Below are 15149 nucleotides of genomic sequence, written 5' to 3' on the forward strand. Positions count from 1 at the left end.
CCACATAATGCACACATTATATATATATATATGTGTGTGTGTGTGTGCGTGTGTGTGTGTGGTGTGTGTGTGTGTGTGTGTGTGTGTGTGTGCACGCATTATATATACAAATATATACAAATTATATATATATATATATATGTATAAATTAAGTTAGAGATAAAACCACTAATAGGCAAATCAAACAGTGAAAAACATAAAGCAAAACATAAAAATAAAAATATAATATACAAAATATATAAAATATAAAATTGACACCTTTTAACGTATCCCACTAACATCCTCACCTCATTTTACATCTCCCTGTAAATTTTGGAGTCAATCCGACGGGATCTAGTGGTCTTTAACCCGTTCTCAATGCCAAAACCAGACAAACAAACGAACAAACTTTTCGCATTTCAGATTTATAATATAGAGATATATATGGGGCTGGCCAGATTGGAGCAACTTCGAGTATAGCCAGCCGAAATTGCAAAGATAATCTGGAACTCGATTGAGGAAAGAAAACTCTGAATGACCCTTGTATCGTCTGTCTGGATGTTTCGCGTTGTTGTCCCATTTTTGTATTCATCTATCTATCTATCTATCTATCTATCTATATATATATATATATATATATATATATATATATATATATATATATATATATATATATAAAATAAATATAAGAGAGTGGTCACTATATGGCTCACTCTAGCACTAGTTAATCCAAAAGGTTTCGACCACAAAGTACATGTTTCCCATGAAAGTCAGTACGATTGTTAGCTCACACGGACAGGGCAAATAAAAAATAACAAAATACAGATTATGTAAATTGTTTCGCTAATTATTAATGAAAAATGTAAAATACATGTAATTTTACATTTAATTCATTAATAGCGAAACAATTGTCCCCAAATAATCTGTATTTTTGTTATTTTTTATTTGCCCTGTCCGTGTGAGCTAACAATCGTACTGACTTTCATGGGAAACATGTATTTTTGTGGTCGAAACCTTTTGGATTAACTAGTGCTAGAGTGAGCCATATAGTGACCACTCTCTTATATTTATTTTGTAAAAATATTATAATATATTATAAAATATTATAATAATCCAGGTTTCTCGGAGCACTAGGCCACTTGGTGTTGAATAGATATACTATTAAATTAGTATCTAATTCTCTCACCCTTATTAATTATATATATATATATATATATATATATATATATATATATATTAATATTATATATATATATATATAGGCGTAGGAGTGGCTGTGTGGTAAGTAGCTTGCTTACGAACCACATGGTTCTGGGTTCAGTTCCACTGCGTGGCACCTTGGGCAAGTGTCTTCTACTATAGCCTCGGGCCGACCAAAGCCTTGTGAGTGGATTTGTTAGACGGAAACTGAAAGAAGCCCGTCGTATATATGTATATATATATGTGGTGTATGTTTGTGTGTTGCGTTTGACCCCCAAAATCGCTTGACAACCGATGCTGGTGTGTTTACCTCCCCGTAACTTAGCGATTCGCCAAAAGAGACCGATAGAATAAGTACTAGGCTTACAAAGAATAAGTCCTGGGGTCGATTTCCTCGACTAAAGGCGGTGCTCCAGCATGGCCATAGTCAAATGACTGAAACAAGTAAATGAGTTAATGAATACATACATATATATATATATATATATATATATATATATATATATATATATATATATATATATATATATATATGAAAAAAACAAGTAAAAAATAGAAAATGCTAAAATAATTTTATAGTGAACATTTCAGTACCGGTTTCGGTCATTTTGAGACCTTTTCAACTGTAACGATTAAATAATTAAATTTAGAAAAATTAGAAGAAGAGTTTTCTTAAAAGAATATTTCTATAGTAGTGTTCAGATTTAAGTGGCATTCTGCCTTTCTCTGACTCCCTTGTTTGCACTTGTGTGTTCGAGGTAGTTGTGAGTTCTTGGTAGGGTAGTAGAGGGAAGGCTGGTGAGGAAAGGCCAAACAAAAAATGGTTTGCGTAAACGAATGGCCCTGCACAGATCCCAGATAAAAATTCCCCAAAACAGAAAATAGCTTTTAGCCAACACATAGATACTTGCGCCAACAAAAAAACACCAACTTCAGAATTTCCCCCTCTACCAATTTAGGGACGATACAACCTCGAGACAACGAATAAGTAAGAAAATCTCTTTATTACAAAATACAAGCCACTTCTTAACGGGTCTACGACAAACAATTAATATACCTCAACTTTAGAATAAAAGAAAAAAATATATACACACACAAATACTACACTCCATAGAATCCATTACTAATCAGCCCCTTCATAGCTATATTTACAACCCATTCATATTCTCCCTTCTCTGTTTTTTTCTTCTTCTTCTTCTTCTTCCTCTTCTTCTTCATCATCATCGTTATCATCATCATCGGCATCATCATCATCGCCACCATCATCACCACCATCTTCTCTTCTTCTCTTCTTTCTTCTTCTTCTTCTTCTTCATCATCATCGTTATCATCATCATCGTCGTCATAATCATCACCACCATCACCATCATCGTCATCTTCTCCTTCTCCTTCTCCTTCTTCTTCTTCTTCTTTCTTCTTCTTCTTCTTCTCCACCCCCTACCCCTTAAGTTTGTCACTAATGTTTTTTAGTATAACACCTACGCTAATTCTATAAACAAGCCTGTGAATATAAATATTCTCCTGAATTGAACTGAGACTGCCAGCCGCCACTGACCATTCAAAATACGACCATCAGGGCACTCCCAGATTCTCCCACCCCCCTTTCCTCACCAGCCTTCCCTCTACTACCCTACCAAGAACTCACAACTACCTCGAACACACAAGTGCAAACAAGGGAGTCAGAGAAAGGCAGAATGCCACTTAAATCTGAACACTACTATAGAAATATTCTTTTAAGAAAACTTTTCTTCTAATTTTTCTAAATTTAATTATTTAATCGTTACAGTTGAAAAGGTCTCAAAATGACCGAAACCGGTACTGAAATGTTCACTATAAAATAATTTTAGCATTTTCTATTTTTTACTTGTTTTTTCATATATATCAACTCGTGTGTTCCTTTTCACCCTTATACATATATATATATATATATATATATAGGGAGTGTTCACAAAAAAAAGACGAAGACAGGTGGTATACAAAACAAACAGATGTATTAGTATAACGCTCAGGAATAGAAAAAGTCTTTTACGTTTCGAGCCTACGCTCTTCTACAGAAAGGGACACAGAAAACAAGGCGAGAAACAAGGAGAGAAAAATGTGTGTAGTGGCTGACGATCTATCATATATACATATATATATATATATATATATATATATATATATATATATATATATATATATATATATATATATATATATATATATATATGTATAAAATACATATTAGAGGGAAACCACTATGTGGGCACCCTTATGCTAGAAATAGATCCGCTATGGTCTTACCACTAAGAAATGTTCTCAAGAAAAATTTATGTATGGATTATTCGCATACATGTTTTACTATTAACACTATGTTAATAGTGAACATGTATGCGAATAATCCATATTTTTATTGCTTTTTCTTTTGTCTTGCTCGATTACGTTTTGGTTGTTTTGTTAAATGTTTCTTGAGAACATTTCGTAGTGGTAAGACCATAGCGGATCTATTTCTAGCTCAAGGGTGTCCACATAGTGGTTTCCCTCTAACATGTATATAATACAATTTTTCTGAACCTTCAGTTTTTTTATATGCTCGACCACTAGTGTGAAATCGATGTTGATTAAATAAATATCTAATTTCTCACCCTCATTTTAAATTCAAATTTATATATATGTATGTGTGTATATATATATATATATATATATATATATATATATATATATATATATATATATATATATACACACACCCAAGGTGCCATGCAGTGGGATTGTACCCAGAATTGTGTGCTTGGGAAGAAAACTTCTTACCACACAGTCATGTTTGCACCACCCGATCTTTGATTTATTCAGAAATTTCAATCTGCCGGTCACTTCAGAATCAAAAACACAAGACAAGCATCAGCTTCTTCTCCTGTTGGCCATTGCCATAAATATGGGGACCAAGTGGACTGCGGCGAAATAAGGAAGATCCTCATCTAAGTCAGGGGTTGGACAGCCCCCAGTAAGAGTATTTATAGCTGACATTGGTGACATTAGTCCCAAACAGTTGGTGAATTTTGCAAGACATACTTTACCAAGAAAGACTTACAACCCATCAAATCAAGTTCCATGATGCCAGAGAAAGGGAAGATGGTTGAAAAATTCCATTTCTTACTGTCTATAACCAGCAGTCACTTTATTACTAATTAACAATCAGGAGAACTCTTTTACACAGCTCTGAAATCTCTGCCATCCTTCAAATCCCCTCAATTACCAAGCAGAGAAATCATAGAATAAGGGACAGTTGGGACCTGAAGGTGTCATCAATTGGCATCAAAGTGGAAATGGAAGGTTTCAAGGTTATGCCTAATACCAAAGGAGTTCATGTGCAACATGGCAACTGGCAGAATGGGTTTAGGATAATTCCTACAAGACCCAGATTGACAAGGTCCAGAGCAAAGATAGACACAATTTTATCCAGGGAGATATCGGGGAGTGAAGAAAATGGAATATGTTCTGGGGTTTTATTGATAGAGTTTTCTACAAAAGTACATCTCTATGATGCAATGTATGTTAGGACTGGATATTGATTGTGGTTCCAAGACATTGTCGCCATAGCGTGAAGTGTTCTGGAAATGGTATTTAATAATCTTTCCAATATAACTCCTGGGTCAGAATAGATTCCGAGACTAAAACAATCTTGGAAAACAATCTTTACAATAAAGTCCCTCTACACAAAATATTCTGGGTTAACCCTCAACAGTGGCATAAATACGAGAATAAAATTTGTTTCGGGGGTGCAAATCCAGGTGGAAATTTTTTTACAAAAAACGTCAATTTTTTTTTTCAATCTTAATATCGAAACAGATACAGTTGTAATAATAATAATAATAATAATAATAATATAATAAGAAGAAAGAAGAAGAAGAAGAAGAAGATTAATTATTATTATTATTATGGTTGTTGTTGTTGTTGTTGTTATTGTTATTGTTATTGTAATCATTATTATTATTATTATTATTATTATTATTATTATTATTATTATTATCATTATCATTATTATTATTATTATTATTATTATTATTATTATTATTTATTCAGTAGTTTTATTTTTATAGCGTGCTTTCACTTCACTACCGAGCGCAGCTCTGTGTGCCTTGGGTATGTGCTGTGGTTTGTTGTGATGCTCTGATGGTTATTGTATGGAAAGTGTTCTGCGTAGGATGTGTGCAGTGCCTAGTAGTGCAATTTTCTGTATGTTATATGTGTTTGTAAGTCCTGGTGTTTTTGTTATGTATTTGTCTGAATATTTATTTTATCATGCCTAATGCACCTACTATGATAGGAATTGTTTCTGTTTTCAGATTCCACATTCTAGTTACCTCTATTTCCAGGTCTTTGTATTTTGAGAGTTTCTCCATTTCTTTTAGAGACACGTTGTCATCTGCCGTATTGATACATCAATTAGAAAGCATTTTTTTTCTTCATGATCTCTGACAACTATATCTGGTCTGTTGGTCTTAATTTCTCTATCTGTGTGTATCGGCATATCCCAGAGTATGGTTGCTTTCTCGTTTTCTGTGACCTTTTCTGGTGTGTGCCTATACCATCTTTTTTCTGTTGTTATTCCATAATGTTGGCATAGCTTCCAATGTATGTAGGTTCCAACTCTGTCATGTCTGTGAATATATTCCTTCTTAGCCAGGACTGGGCAGCTAGAGATAATATGATTTATTGTTTCTTGTCCATCTCCACATATTCTGCAGTTACTTGTAATATTTCTTTTCATTACATGTTTTTGGTAATTTCTGGTGGGGAGGCTTTGGTCTTGTGCTGCAATTAAAAATCCCTCTGTTTCTGCTTTAAGTCCTGAGCTTCTCAAACATTGCTGGGATTTTTCTTTGTCTATTTCTTTTGCGTTTAGTTTAGTCCAGTATTTACCATGAAGGGGCTTTTCTTGCCATCGTGTTATCATGGTTCGTTGCTGTTCTATTTTTAGTTTGGATTTCATTTGTTTTATAGCTTTTGTTGTTTCTTCATCTTCTTCTTCTTCTTCTTCTTCATGTTTATTAGGTGGTATGCTTTCTTGTTTGTATTTGTCAGCTTCCTTAAATACTGAGTACAGTTTTTTGTTTTGCTCTTGTTTTGCCGCTATCTGGATCAGTTTTCCTTCCTTCTGAAGTAGATATTTTTGCAGTCCTATGGTGGTTATTTTATAGTAGTTTTCCAGCTGTATAAGGCCTCTACCACCTTCTATACGTTGTATATATAGTCTTTCTATGTCAGATTTTGGGTGATGCATCCTAGATCCTGTCATTATTTTCTTGTTTTCCTATCTATTTTGGTCAGTTTCATTTCGTGTCCAGTTAAGGATATTGTAGCTGTAACTTATAACTGGGACAGCTAAAGTGTTGATACCTATTATCTTGTTTTTAGCATTGAGCTCTGTTTTTAGTATTGATCTAACTCGTCTATAATATTCTTTTTTTTATTTTCTCCTTCATTTGTGTGTGTTGTGTCTTATCTAGTTCATGGATTCCTAAGTATTTGTAAGTTTGGCTTTGGTCTAATTCTTTTATTTCATTGGTTTTATCTAGTGTGATGTTGTTACTCTTAACTAGTTTTCCTCTTTTCATGGTTACTTTGGCACATTTTTCTAATTCAAATTTAATATCTATTTCTTTGGTAAATCCATGAACTGTCTTTAATAGTGTTTCCAGCTGTTTGTTATTTGCAGCGTATAGTTTTAGGTCATCCATATATAAAAGGTGGCTGATCGTTTTGCCGTAACATTTATATCCACATCCAGTTCTATTTAGTATATCAGATAGAGGTGACAGTGCCAAGCAGAAAAGGAGTGGAGAGAGCGTGTCTCCCTGGAATATTCCTCTTCTAATGGGGATGTCTTTGGTTTTCATGAGTCCCTCTTTTGTTTGGAGGTGTAGGACTGTTTGCCATTTATTCATAGAGTGCTCTATGAATTTTATGATTGTTGGTGCTACTTTGTTAATGGCTAGTGTTTCGAGGATCCATGTGTGGGGGATGCTATCAAACGCCTTTTTGTAGTCAATCCAGGCCATAATGAGGCCTTTCTTCTTTCTGTGGCTGTCTTCAGTTATGGCTTTATTAATCATTAGTTGATCTTTACAGCCATATGAGCCTTTGCGGAATCCTTTCTGCTCTTCTGGGAACAGGTTGTTTTCGTCCAGGTGCTTGTTCAGCCTTTGCGATATCACTGCAGTAAATGCCTTGAACATAGGGAGGCAGGTTATTGGTCTGTAGTTTTCTGGTTTTGCTGTTTCATTTGATTTGGGAATTAAGATGGTTTTCCCCTTCGTGAGCCATTCAGGCATTGTCTCTGGCTCTGCTAGTATGTTGTTAAAGTTTTCAGCCAGCATTTTGTGCATTCCTGTTAGATATTTCAACCAGAAGTTGGGGATCTTGTCATGCCCAGGTGCCTTCCAGTTGCTTAGCCTTTGCAGTGCCTGGGTGACCTTTTCAGTTGTTATGGGGGTCCAAAGTTGTTCAGATGCCGAGTTTGTTATTTTGATACTCCTTTTTTTTTGGTTGTTCGTTCGCCGACCACATTTCTCTCCAGAATTCTTCCAATTCTTCTACCGTTGGTGCTGCAGTGACTTCTATTTTATTTTTGCCCAGTTCTTGGTAGAACTTTTTGGGGTTGGAGTTGAACTTTTTGTTCTGTTCAAAGAAGCGTTGGCGTTTCTCGTACCGGCGGATCCTTTGTGCTTTGGCAAGGATATCTTGCTTCAGCTTTTCTGTTATCTCAGGCAAATCTTTCTCTGTGAGTATTTTTGTATTTTTGTTTTCTTTTTGTTGCTCAGTAGCGTTGATTGTTTGCTGATTTCATTAAGAATCGACAGGTCTTTTCTAATTTTTTTAAATTTTGTTTTGGATGTTATTTATCCACAGGGTTTGTTTGGGTGGTGGTACTCCTGTTTAGGGTGAGTATCCAGCTTCTTTTGTGGCTGCAGTGGCTGCTGCGTAAGTCATTTAGCTCAGTGATATCACTTTTTTTTTTGTTTCAGTGGCTATTAGTTGGGAGGTATGGTCGGTGGTCCATTTTGAGCTCTGTGGTTTTCAGTTCTTTGATTATTTTATTTTTTTATATTATAATAATCAGTAGGCTCCCCTTCGTTGTTTACATCGTGTTTGTTGGGAATGTTGCGTTTGTCTTCGTGTTTTACAGTTTCAGTGTTTATATTATTGGGCATTGTTGTGTGGCTTCTATCTACATTTTCCTGGTGTATTTTTTCTTTTAGATGTTCTATTTCTATTTCTGATATTTTTTTTGTGTTGAGAATGTATCTTCGTACGTTAGCTAATTTATTAGGATTCATTGCTGTATCCAAGTCTATATCTCTATTATTTTCCTTCCATATTTTATATGTATGTGTTGTTGTATTTTCATTTCTTGGGTAGAGCACTGCTGTGAAGTATGCGTGTAAGATAGAAATGTATTCCTCACGTGTCCATTTACGTCTTTTGGGTTTTATTTGCGGGACATGAGGTACAACGTCCGGCCGATTATTTTGACGGTCGTCATTTTCGTAGGGTACCGGTCCGTTTATTTCTATTGTCACATTATTTCGCACGTGTAGTTTTTCGTACATTTTTTGTTGTAAGTTTAATGTACGTACCGCTCGATTGTTATTCTTGGGTTGAATAGATCGGTGGCATTTAATTTCTTCGTAGTTCCCTTTGTACATGGTGTTTGGGGTCAGGGATGATCGTGATGTTCCACGCATGTTTACATGTGTTGTGTTAGAGGTGGAGATGATATCGAGTCAAAATACATCATTTCGTTTCGAAAATAGTAATAAATTTCAATTAGTATTACTTTCTCGGATACAGTCCATTCTTTGTTAGTAAATCTTTGGCTCCATAGAATGTCCTTGTTTTCGATGTTTGTGGATAGATTTCGGAGCTCTGTATTTTCCTTCTTACATCTTAACGTCCCCCGGTGTCTCTTACATCTTAAACGTCCCCGGTGTTCTTACATTTTATTATTATTATTATTATTATTATTATTATTATTATTATTATTATTATTATTATTATTATTATTATTATTATTATCATTATTATTATTATTATTATTATTATTATTATTATTATTATCATTATTATTATTATTATATTATTATTATATATCATTATTATTATTATTATTATTATTATTATCATATTATTATTATTATTATTATTATCATTATTATATTTGTACATCAGTCAATTCGGATACATTCAATCATGAAAGATAATTTTTCAAATTAACCCAAAAATGATTTTATGCTCATTCGTTTTGGTGATGAAGCTTTTTAGGAGATCGTTTAAAGCGTTTTCATTGCCCCTGCACCACCAAATTTTACTGGGTGTACTCGCACTGTTCCCGAGCCATGAACAGTGGCCCCTTTGACATTGGACCATTCCCTATTATACAATCGATTCTGAGAGTGTCACATGACCGTTGTTCCTAGAATACACACTGACTATGGAAGGGGTCTCCAAGATACACTGTTTCTACATTTCCAAAACATAAAATTATTTTTATCAAAATTATAAAATGTATACATTAAATAATTTTCATATTTCTCATTGCAGCTGAATCTCGTTTGCGATGATGCGATTCTGGCAAGGCACACCATTACCATTTTCTTCATGGGCTACCTTTTCGCCATGATCGTCTGTGGGGTTTCATCAGACAGGTAAATTTTGTGTATCATATCTGCATGCTGGTGTGTTTAGTGTTTGTATTATATTATAAATTTTTCGCCTATTTCATAAATATGTGTGTAGTGCATGAATCTGTATATATGGTTGTGGATGTTAACTCATGACCGAGCATGACCACTTCACAAATTCAAAAGGTCCTTGCAAACATTCTGGGAGTCCAAGAAGTTTCTGTGCATGGATTTGGTTTGTGAAAAAACATTTTTCTTAGCAAACTGCCATAAAACCAGAGGCACAACAGAAGCTGAGATGACCAGAAGCCAACTGCACTTCAATGCTTTTTTATACATGTTTACCTTTGCCTAAGAGGAAGTTCCGACAAGAAATATGGGTCCTTCATTCCCAGTGATTTACATGCAAATTAAATCATACCTGGGACCCTAACAGGTGCTTCTATTACAGGTCTGGGAATAATACTTTAAATACATACATAAATATGTATGTACATGCTTACTCACAAACACACAATATATATGTATATATATATATATATGTGTGTGTGTGTGTGTGTGTGTGTGTGTGTGTGTGTGTGTCTGTGTGTGTCTGTGTGCATGTATGTGTATATATATATATATATATATATATATATATATATATATATATATATATATATATACTATGAATTTAAGTAACTTTGGATCTCCTTAAAAATGTTGTGTTAACATGTATTTTCGGTAATATTGATTTCAATGATATTTTCTATATCTATATTTGTCGATACAACAGGAACGGTCGACGGCTTTCTTTGGTGAATTCAACAATTAAAGATGTGATTTTCTCTATCCCTAGTTTTGTGGTCTAATACTCTGAATTTCTTGAAATTCTTTTAAATGCTATTTAGATCTATTCGTCATCCATGGGGAATTCCTTTAGATGTGTATTCTACTTGCATTGACTGGTGTCTGATTGCCGGTTAAAGATGAGTGCTTTATTGATTTGTTGTGCCTCGTCGACACTGTTATGTCCTTCTTTGAACTCACTCTATATTCCACATTATAACGTGGATTTATAACAAGATTATAACAACAAAAAATATAAATCAGTAACAACACATGACAAACAATATCTCTTCTCAACGACTTCAACGACTGTCTTCACAAAACGCTTGCACACACCACAAAGTCCTTCACTGACACTGCGCATGCGCCCTTATATGGTTTCGGACAGTTGGCTTCGTATCTCACAGGGGTGTCAGGGTTTCACTACAACATCTCTTTTTGAGTTTCGCTTTCGTTGAAAGGCAATATTTTTCTTTTTATTTATTATCGTTAATACCACCTCCCATTTTTTTCCATATCCCCGGGAAGAAATTGGAATGTTTTTTTCGCTTTGGGTCTACTTTCAAAAGTTCTGTTTGCTTTCTTTTTCTAATCATTATATTGTTGGTTCGATTATTTCTTGTAGCATCGGAACGTCAAAAGTGTCATAAAGAAATTCCATTGGCTCGTCATGTCTTATTCTTTCTTCCGTAAAACTTTTTATCGTTGATTTAGGTGTCTTTTGTGTTCCCACGTATGACATTTTACCATGTACGTTATTTTTGCTAAACGTTTACTTATTATGCCTTCTTGCCAACTTTCCTTTCCGTTTCTGTATATTTTTTAAAATCCTGTCACCGATTTTGAAGTATTTCATCTTATTTTCGGTGTTTCTCTCCATTATTTTCTTTTCTTCCCGGTGGTAATTTGTCAAACACTGACCTGACTAACCTGATGAACATTAGTTCAGCTGGCGACATACCTGATGTGGGATTGGGATTAGGTATTATTTGCTAGACACTTAAGAATTGCGTCAATGCAGAATGAGTTAGGAGTTCATTTCTGAATTTTTTTCAGCATCCTCTTAAACGTGTCTACGAAACGTTTTGCTAGTCCATTCGATCACGGATCGTGTGGTGGAGTAGTAATATACTCCATTGCATGCATTTTGCAAAAGTTTTTAATCTCCTTCGACGTGAACTGTCTTCCGTTATTCTACGCTACAATATCTGGGACGCCATATCGCGCAAAAAGTTGGTCCATAAATTTCTTCGTTACTTTGGAGGCTGGCTTCCTACATTTACATATTTCCGGCCATTCCGTCTAATTATCCACGACTCTTAGATAATACCCTCCATTTCACAGTCCAGCGACGTTTGTGTGTAATCTTAACCAAGGTACATCAGTGTTGGGCCAAAGTTGAATTTTTACAGGTGGTGCATGTATTTTTTGTATTTGTTTCAGGCTTCACGGTTCATAGTATTTAGGAATCAATCTTGACAGCCCATCCGCGTGTCCAAATTTTTTCGATGATAGAAATTCCATCTTAAAATCGTCCCCCAGCGCTGAAATCGGTTGGCTCTATGTGTGTAAATTTATAACAATGGGCGGTGATCTGTTTGCAGACTGAATTTCCTTCCATGTAGGAATTTGTGAACTTTTTTCACCGCAAAAATAATGGCTAGTGCCTCCTTCTCAATTTCGTTGTAGTTTTTTTCAGTCGCCAACAATGAACGGGGAGCATAAGCGATGGGTTTTAGGCTACCATTTCCATATTGGTGTAAAACTACAGCTCCTATACCACTTTCGCAAGCATCTGATGCTACTATTATTTTTAAATTTGGATCAAAGTGCGTTAATGTTAAAACGTTTTTTAATTTGATTTCTTCGAACGCTTTTTGATACCAGTCTGACCAATATCATTGTATGCCTTTTTATCAATAGGTTGTTTGACGGTGCTCTTAGCTCATACATATTTGGTATGTATGTTTGGCAATAGTTCGAGAGACCTAAGAACACTTGTAATGTAATATTTTTCGGGTTAGGCATATTTTTTATTGCCGTCGATCTTGAAAGATCTGGCCTGCGACCATTTTTATCAATAACTTGCCCAACATACTTTATTCCTGGCATGAAAGATTCGCATTTTTACTCGTTAAGTTTGCATCCATACTCCTTTATCTTCTCAAAAACCCTTTTAACATGTTCCTCATGCTGGCCTCTAGATTCACTTTTCAAGAGTATGTCATCCAAATATGCTATAGCGTAATCCGTATCTGCAGTTGGTGCTGCCCATTCTGTAAACTTTTCCTATAACTCCCAGCTTTTCTCGCCTATCTAATTCCTCGATAACTTGATTCAATGCAGTAAAAGGCACAGCTCGCTTCGGTTTAAACACTGGTACGGTATTTTCTTTTAGTTCAAATTTTACTTTTGTCTTGGTGCATCTACCTAATTCTTCCGAAGAAACATCAGGAAAAATCTTTGTCAATTTCTTTTTTAAATCTTCCGACGCCTTATTTGAACTGGTATTATAACCGCTTAGATTATTGCAAATAATATTTATGGAGAGGTTCCATAAATAAAACAATTTTATCCAGTCTGTGCCAAAAAGGTCCGTCGTATTTATTGATACAAAAACTTTAGCCTTCAAAGTTTCTCCACGAAATGTTACCTCACTAATCATTTCGGCTAAAAATCGTAATTGTTTTCCTGTTTTTTTTTTCCATGTAGGCCTTTCTATTTCTCCCCATTATCCTCGTTACTTATTGTGATGTCACTACCTGTGCCCAAGTGTAGTCTCGTATTCACATTATCGATTTTTATAGAGACAGATTTTCTTTTTGAGCCTCGCTTTGCATTTGTGTTGACATTACTTTTCAACGACTGTCTTCACAAAGCGCCTGCACACTGAATTTCTTTATTTGGCACTACGGCAATAACACAGAGGGGGCAGCACACGGACAAACAGAACACCACAGTGGGGACAAAATCATAAAACGAATGAAAAACGAAAGATGTATACAAATAAAATTAAATATTACGAGCACAATGACCCAGCATATATATATATATATATATATATATATATATATATATATATATATATATATATATATATATATATATATATATATATATATATATATACATATATATATATATATATATATATATATATATATATATATACATATATATATGTGTGTGTGTGTGTGTGAGAGAAATTCAGAAATGGAAATGTAGCATTAATATAATTCCTTAACTCCAAAAATCCAACATATTCTCTTACACCTGTTTCGCTTTTGCCTAAAGAGACGATTTGAAAATAACCTAACGATGCATCTTTTCTACCCCTCTGATGAGACTTTGCCTAGTAAAATGATTTAATTATTGTAATTTAATTTTTAGGCAAAATTGAAACAGCTGTAAGAGAATATATTGGACTTTTGCAGTTAATGAATTATATTAATGTTACATTTCCATTTTCTGAGTTTTCTTTTGAATATTTATAAACCAAGATTTATATTTAGACTTATTATTTTAAGAATATCACTATTCACAAAAAAAAACTAGGCAATGAACCAGTAATTCATTGGATATTTCCCCCTTAATGAGGCTATTTAATTAAATATACATATATATATATATATTAATTAACCAACCACATGGTTCCGGGTTCAGTCCCACTGCGTGGCATCTTGGGCAAGTATCTTCTGCTATAGCCCCGGGCCGACCAATGCCTTGTGAGTGGATTTGGTAGACGGAAACTGAAAGAAGACTGTCGTATATATGTATATATATGTATATATGTATGTGTGTGTGTTTGTGTGTCTGTGTTTGTCCCCCTAGCATTGCTTGACAACCGATGCTGGTGTGTTTACGTCCCCGTCACTTAGCGGTTCGGCAAAAGAGACCGATAGAATAAGTACTGGGCTTACAAAAGAATAAAGTCCCGGGGTCGATTTGCTCGACTAAAGGCGGTGCTCCAGCATGGCGGCAGTCAAATGACTGAAAAAGTAAAAGAGTAAAAGTGTATATATTTATATATATATATATATATATATATATATATATATATATATATATTCCTCTCGTTCTGGTCTAACGACCCTCCATGTTTGTTTTCGTTGTATGCCTCCACTGTCATGTTTTTGTTCCCAACTTTTACACTCCGTAAATCCTAAATTTTATTTTAGAATTTATGGGAGCAACTGTCTTTGAAGACTCATATTGTCGTTGAATTCTCGAAATAAGAAGTAGATAGACAGCCAACAACTGATGAAGGGCCCTTTCTCTGTGTTTACTTGTCCTGTTTTTCATTTTTCCAGTTGTTTACGTATTTCATGTTACTTGCACCGGTGACGTCCTGTACATATATATTATTTATTTTTATTTTTATTGAATGCGACGCATATATTTCCAAGTCTATATATATATATTTATATGCATATACATATGTATAGAGAGAGGGGGAGGGGGAGGGGGAGGGAGGGAGGG

At 34.6% G+C, this 15149-nt stretch overlaps 1 protein-coding gene across 2 annotated transcripts in view; it reads left to right on the plus strand.

Annotated features, from left to right (window-relative positions):
* Positions 1 to 15149, plus strand: part of LOC115215458 (organic cation transporter protein-like) — a 68115-nt gene that overhangs the window by 14350 nt on the left and 38616 nt on the right. For both annotated transcript variants that reach the window (XM_036506072.1, XM_036506071.1), the window contains one exon: positions 9763 to 9866. In XM_036506072.1, coding sequence (XP_036361965.1) covers positions 9763 to 9866 — 104 coding nt within the window. The remainder of the gene's footprint in view (positions 1 to 9762; positions 9867 to 15149) is intronic.

Source organism: Octopus sinensis, linkage group LG9, assembly GCF_006345805.1.
Source record: "Octopus sinensis linkage group LG9, ASM634580v1, whole genome shotgun sequence".
NCBI classification, from domain to species: domain Eukaryota; kingdom Metazoa; phylum Mollusca; class Cephalopoda; order Octopoda; family Octopodidae; genus Octopus; species Octopus sinensis.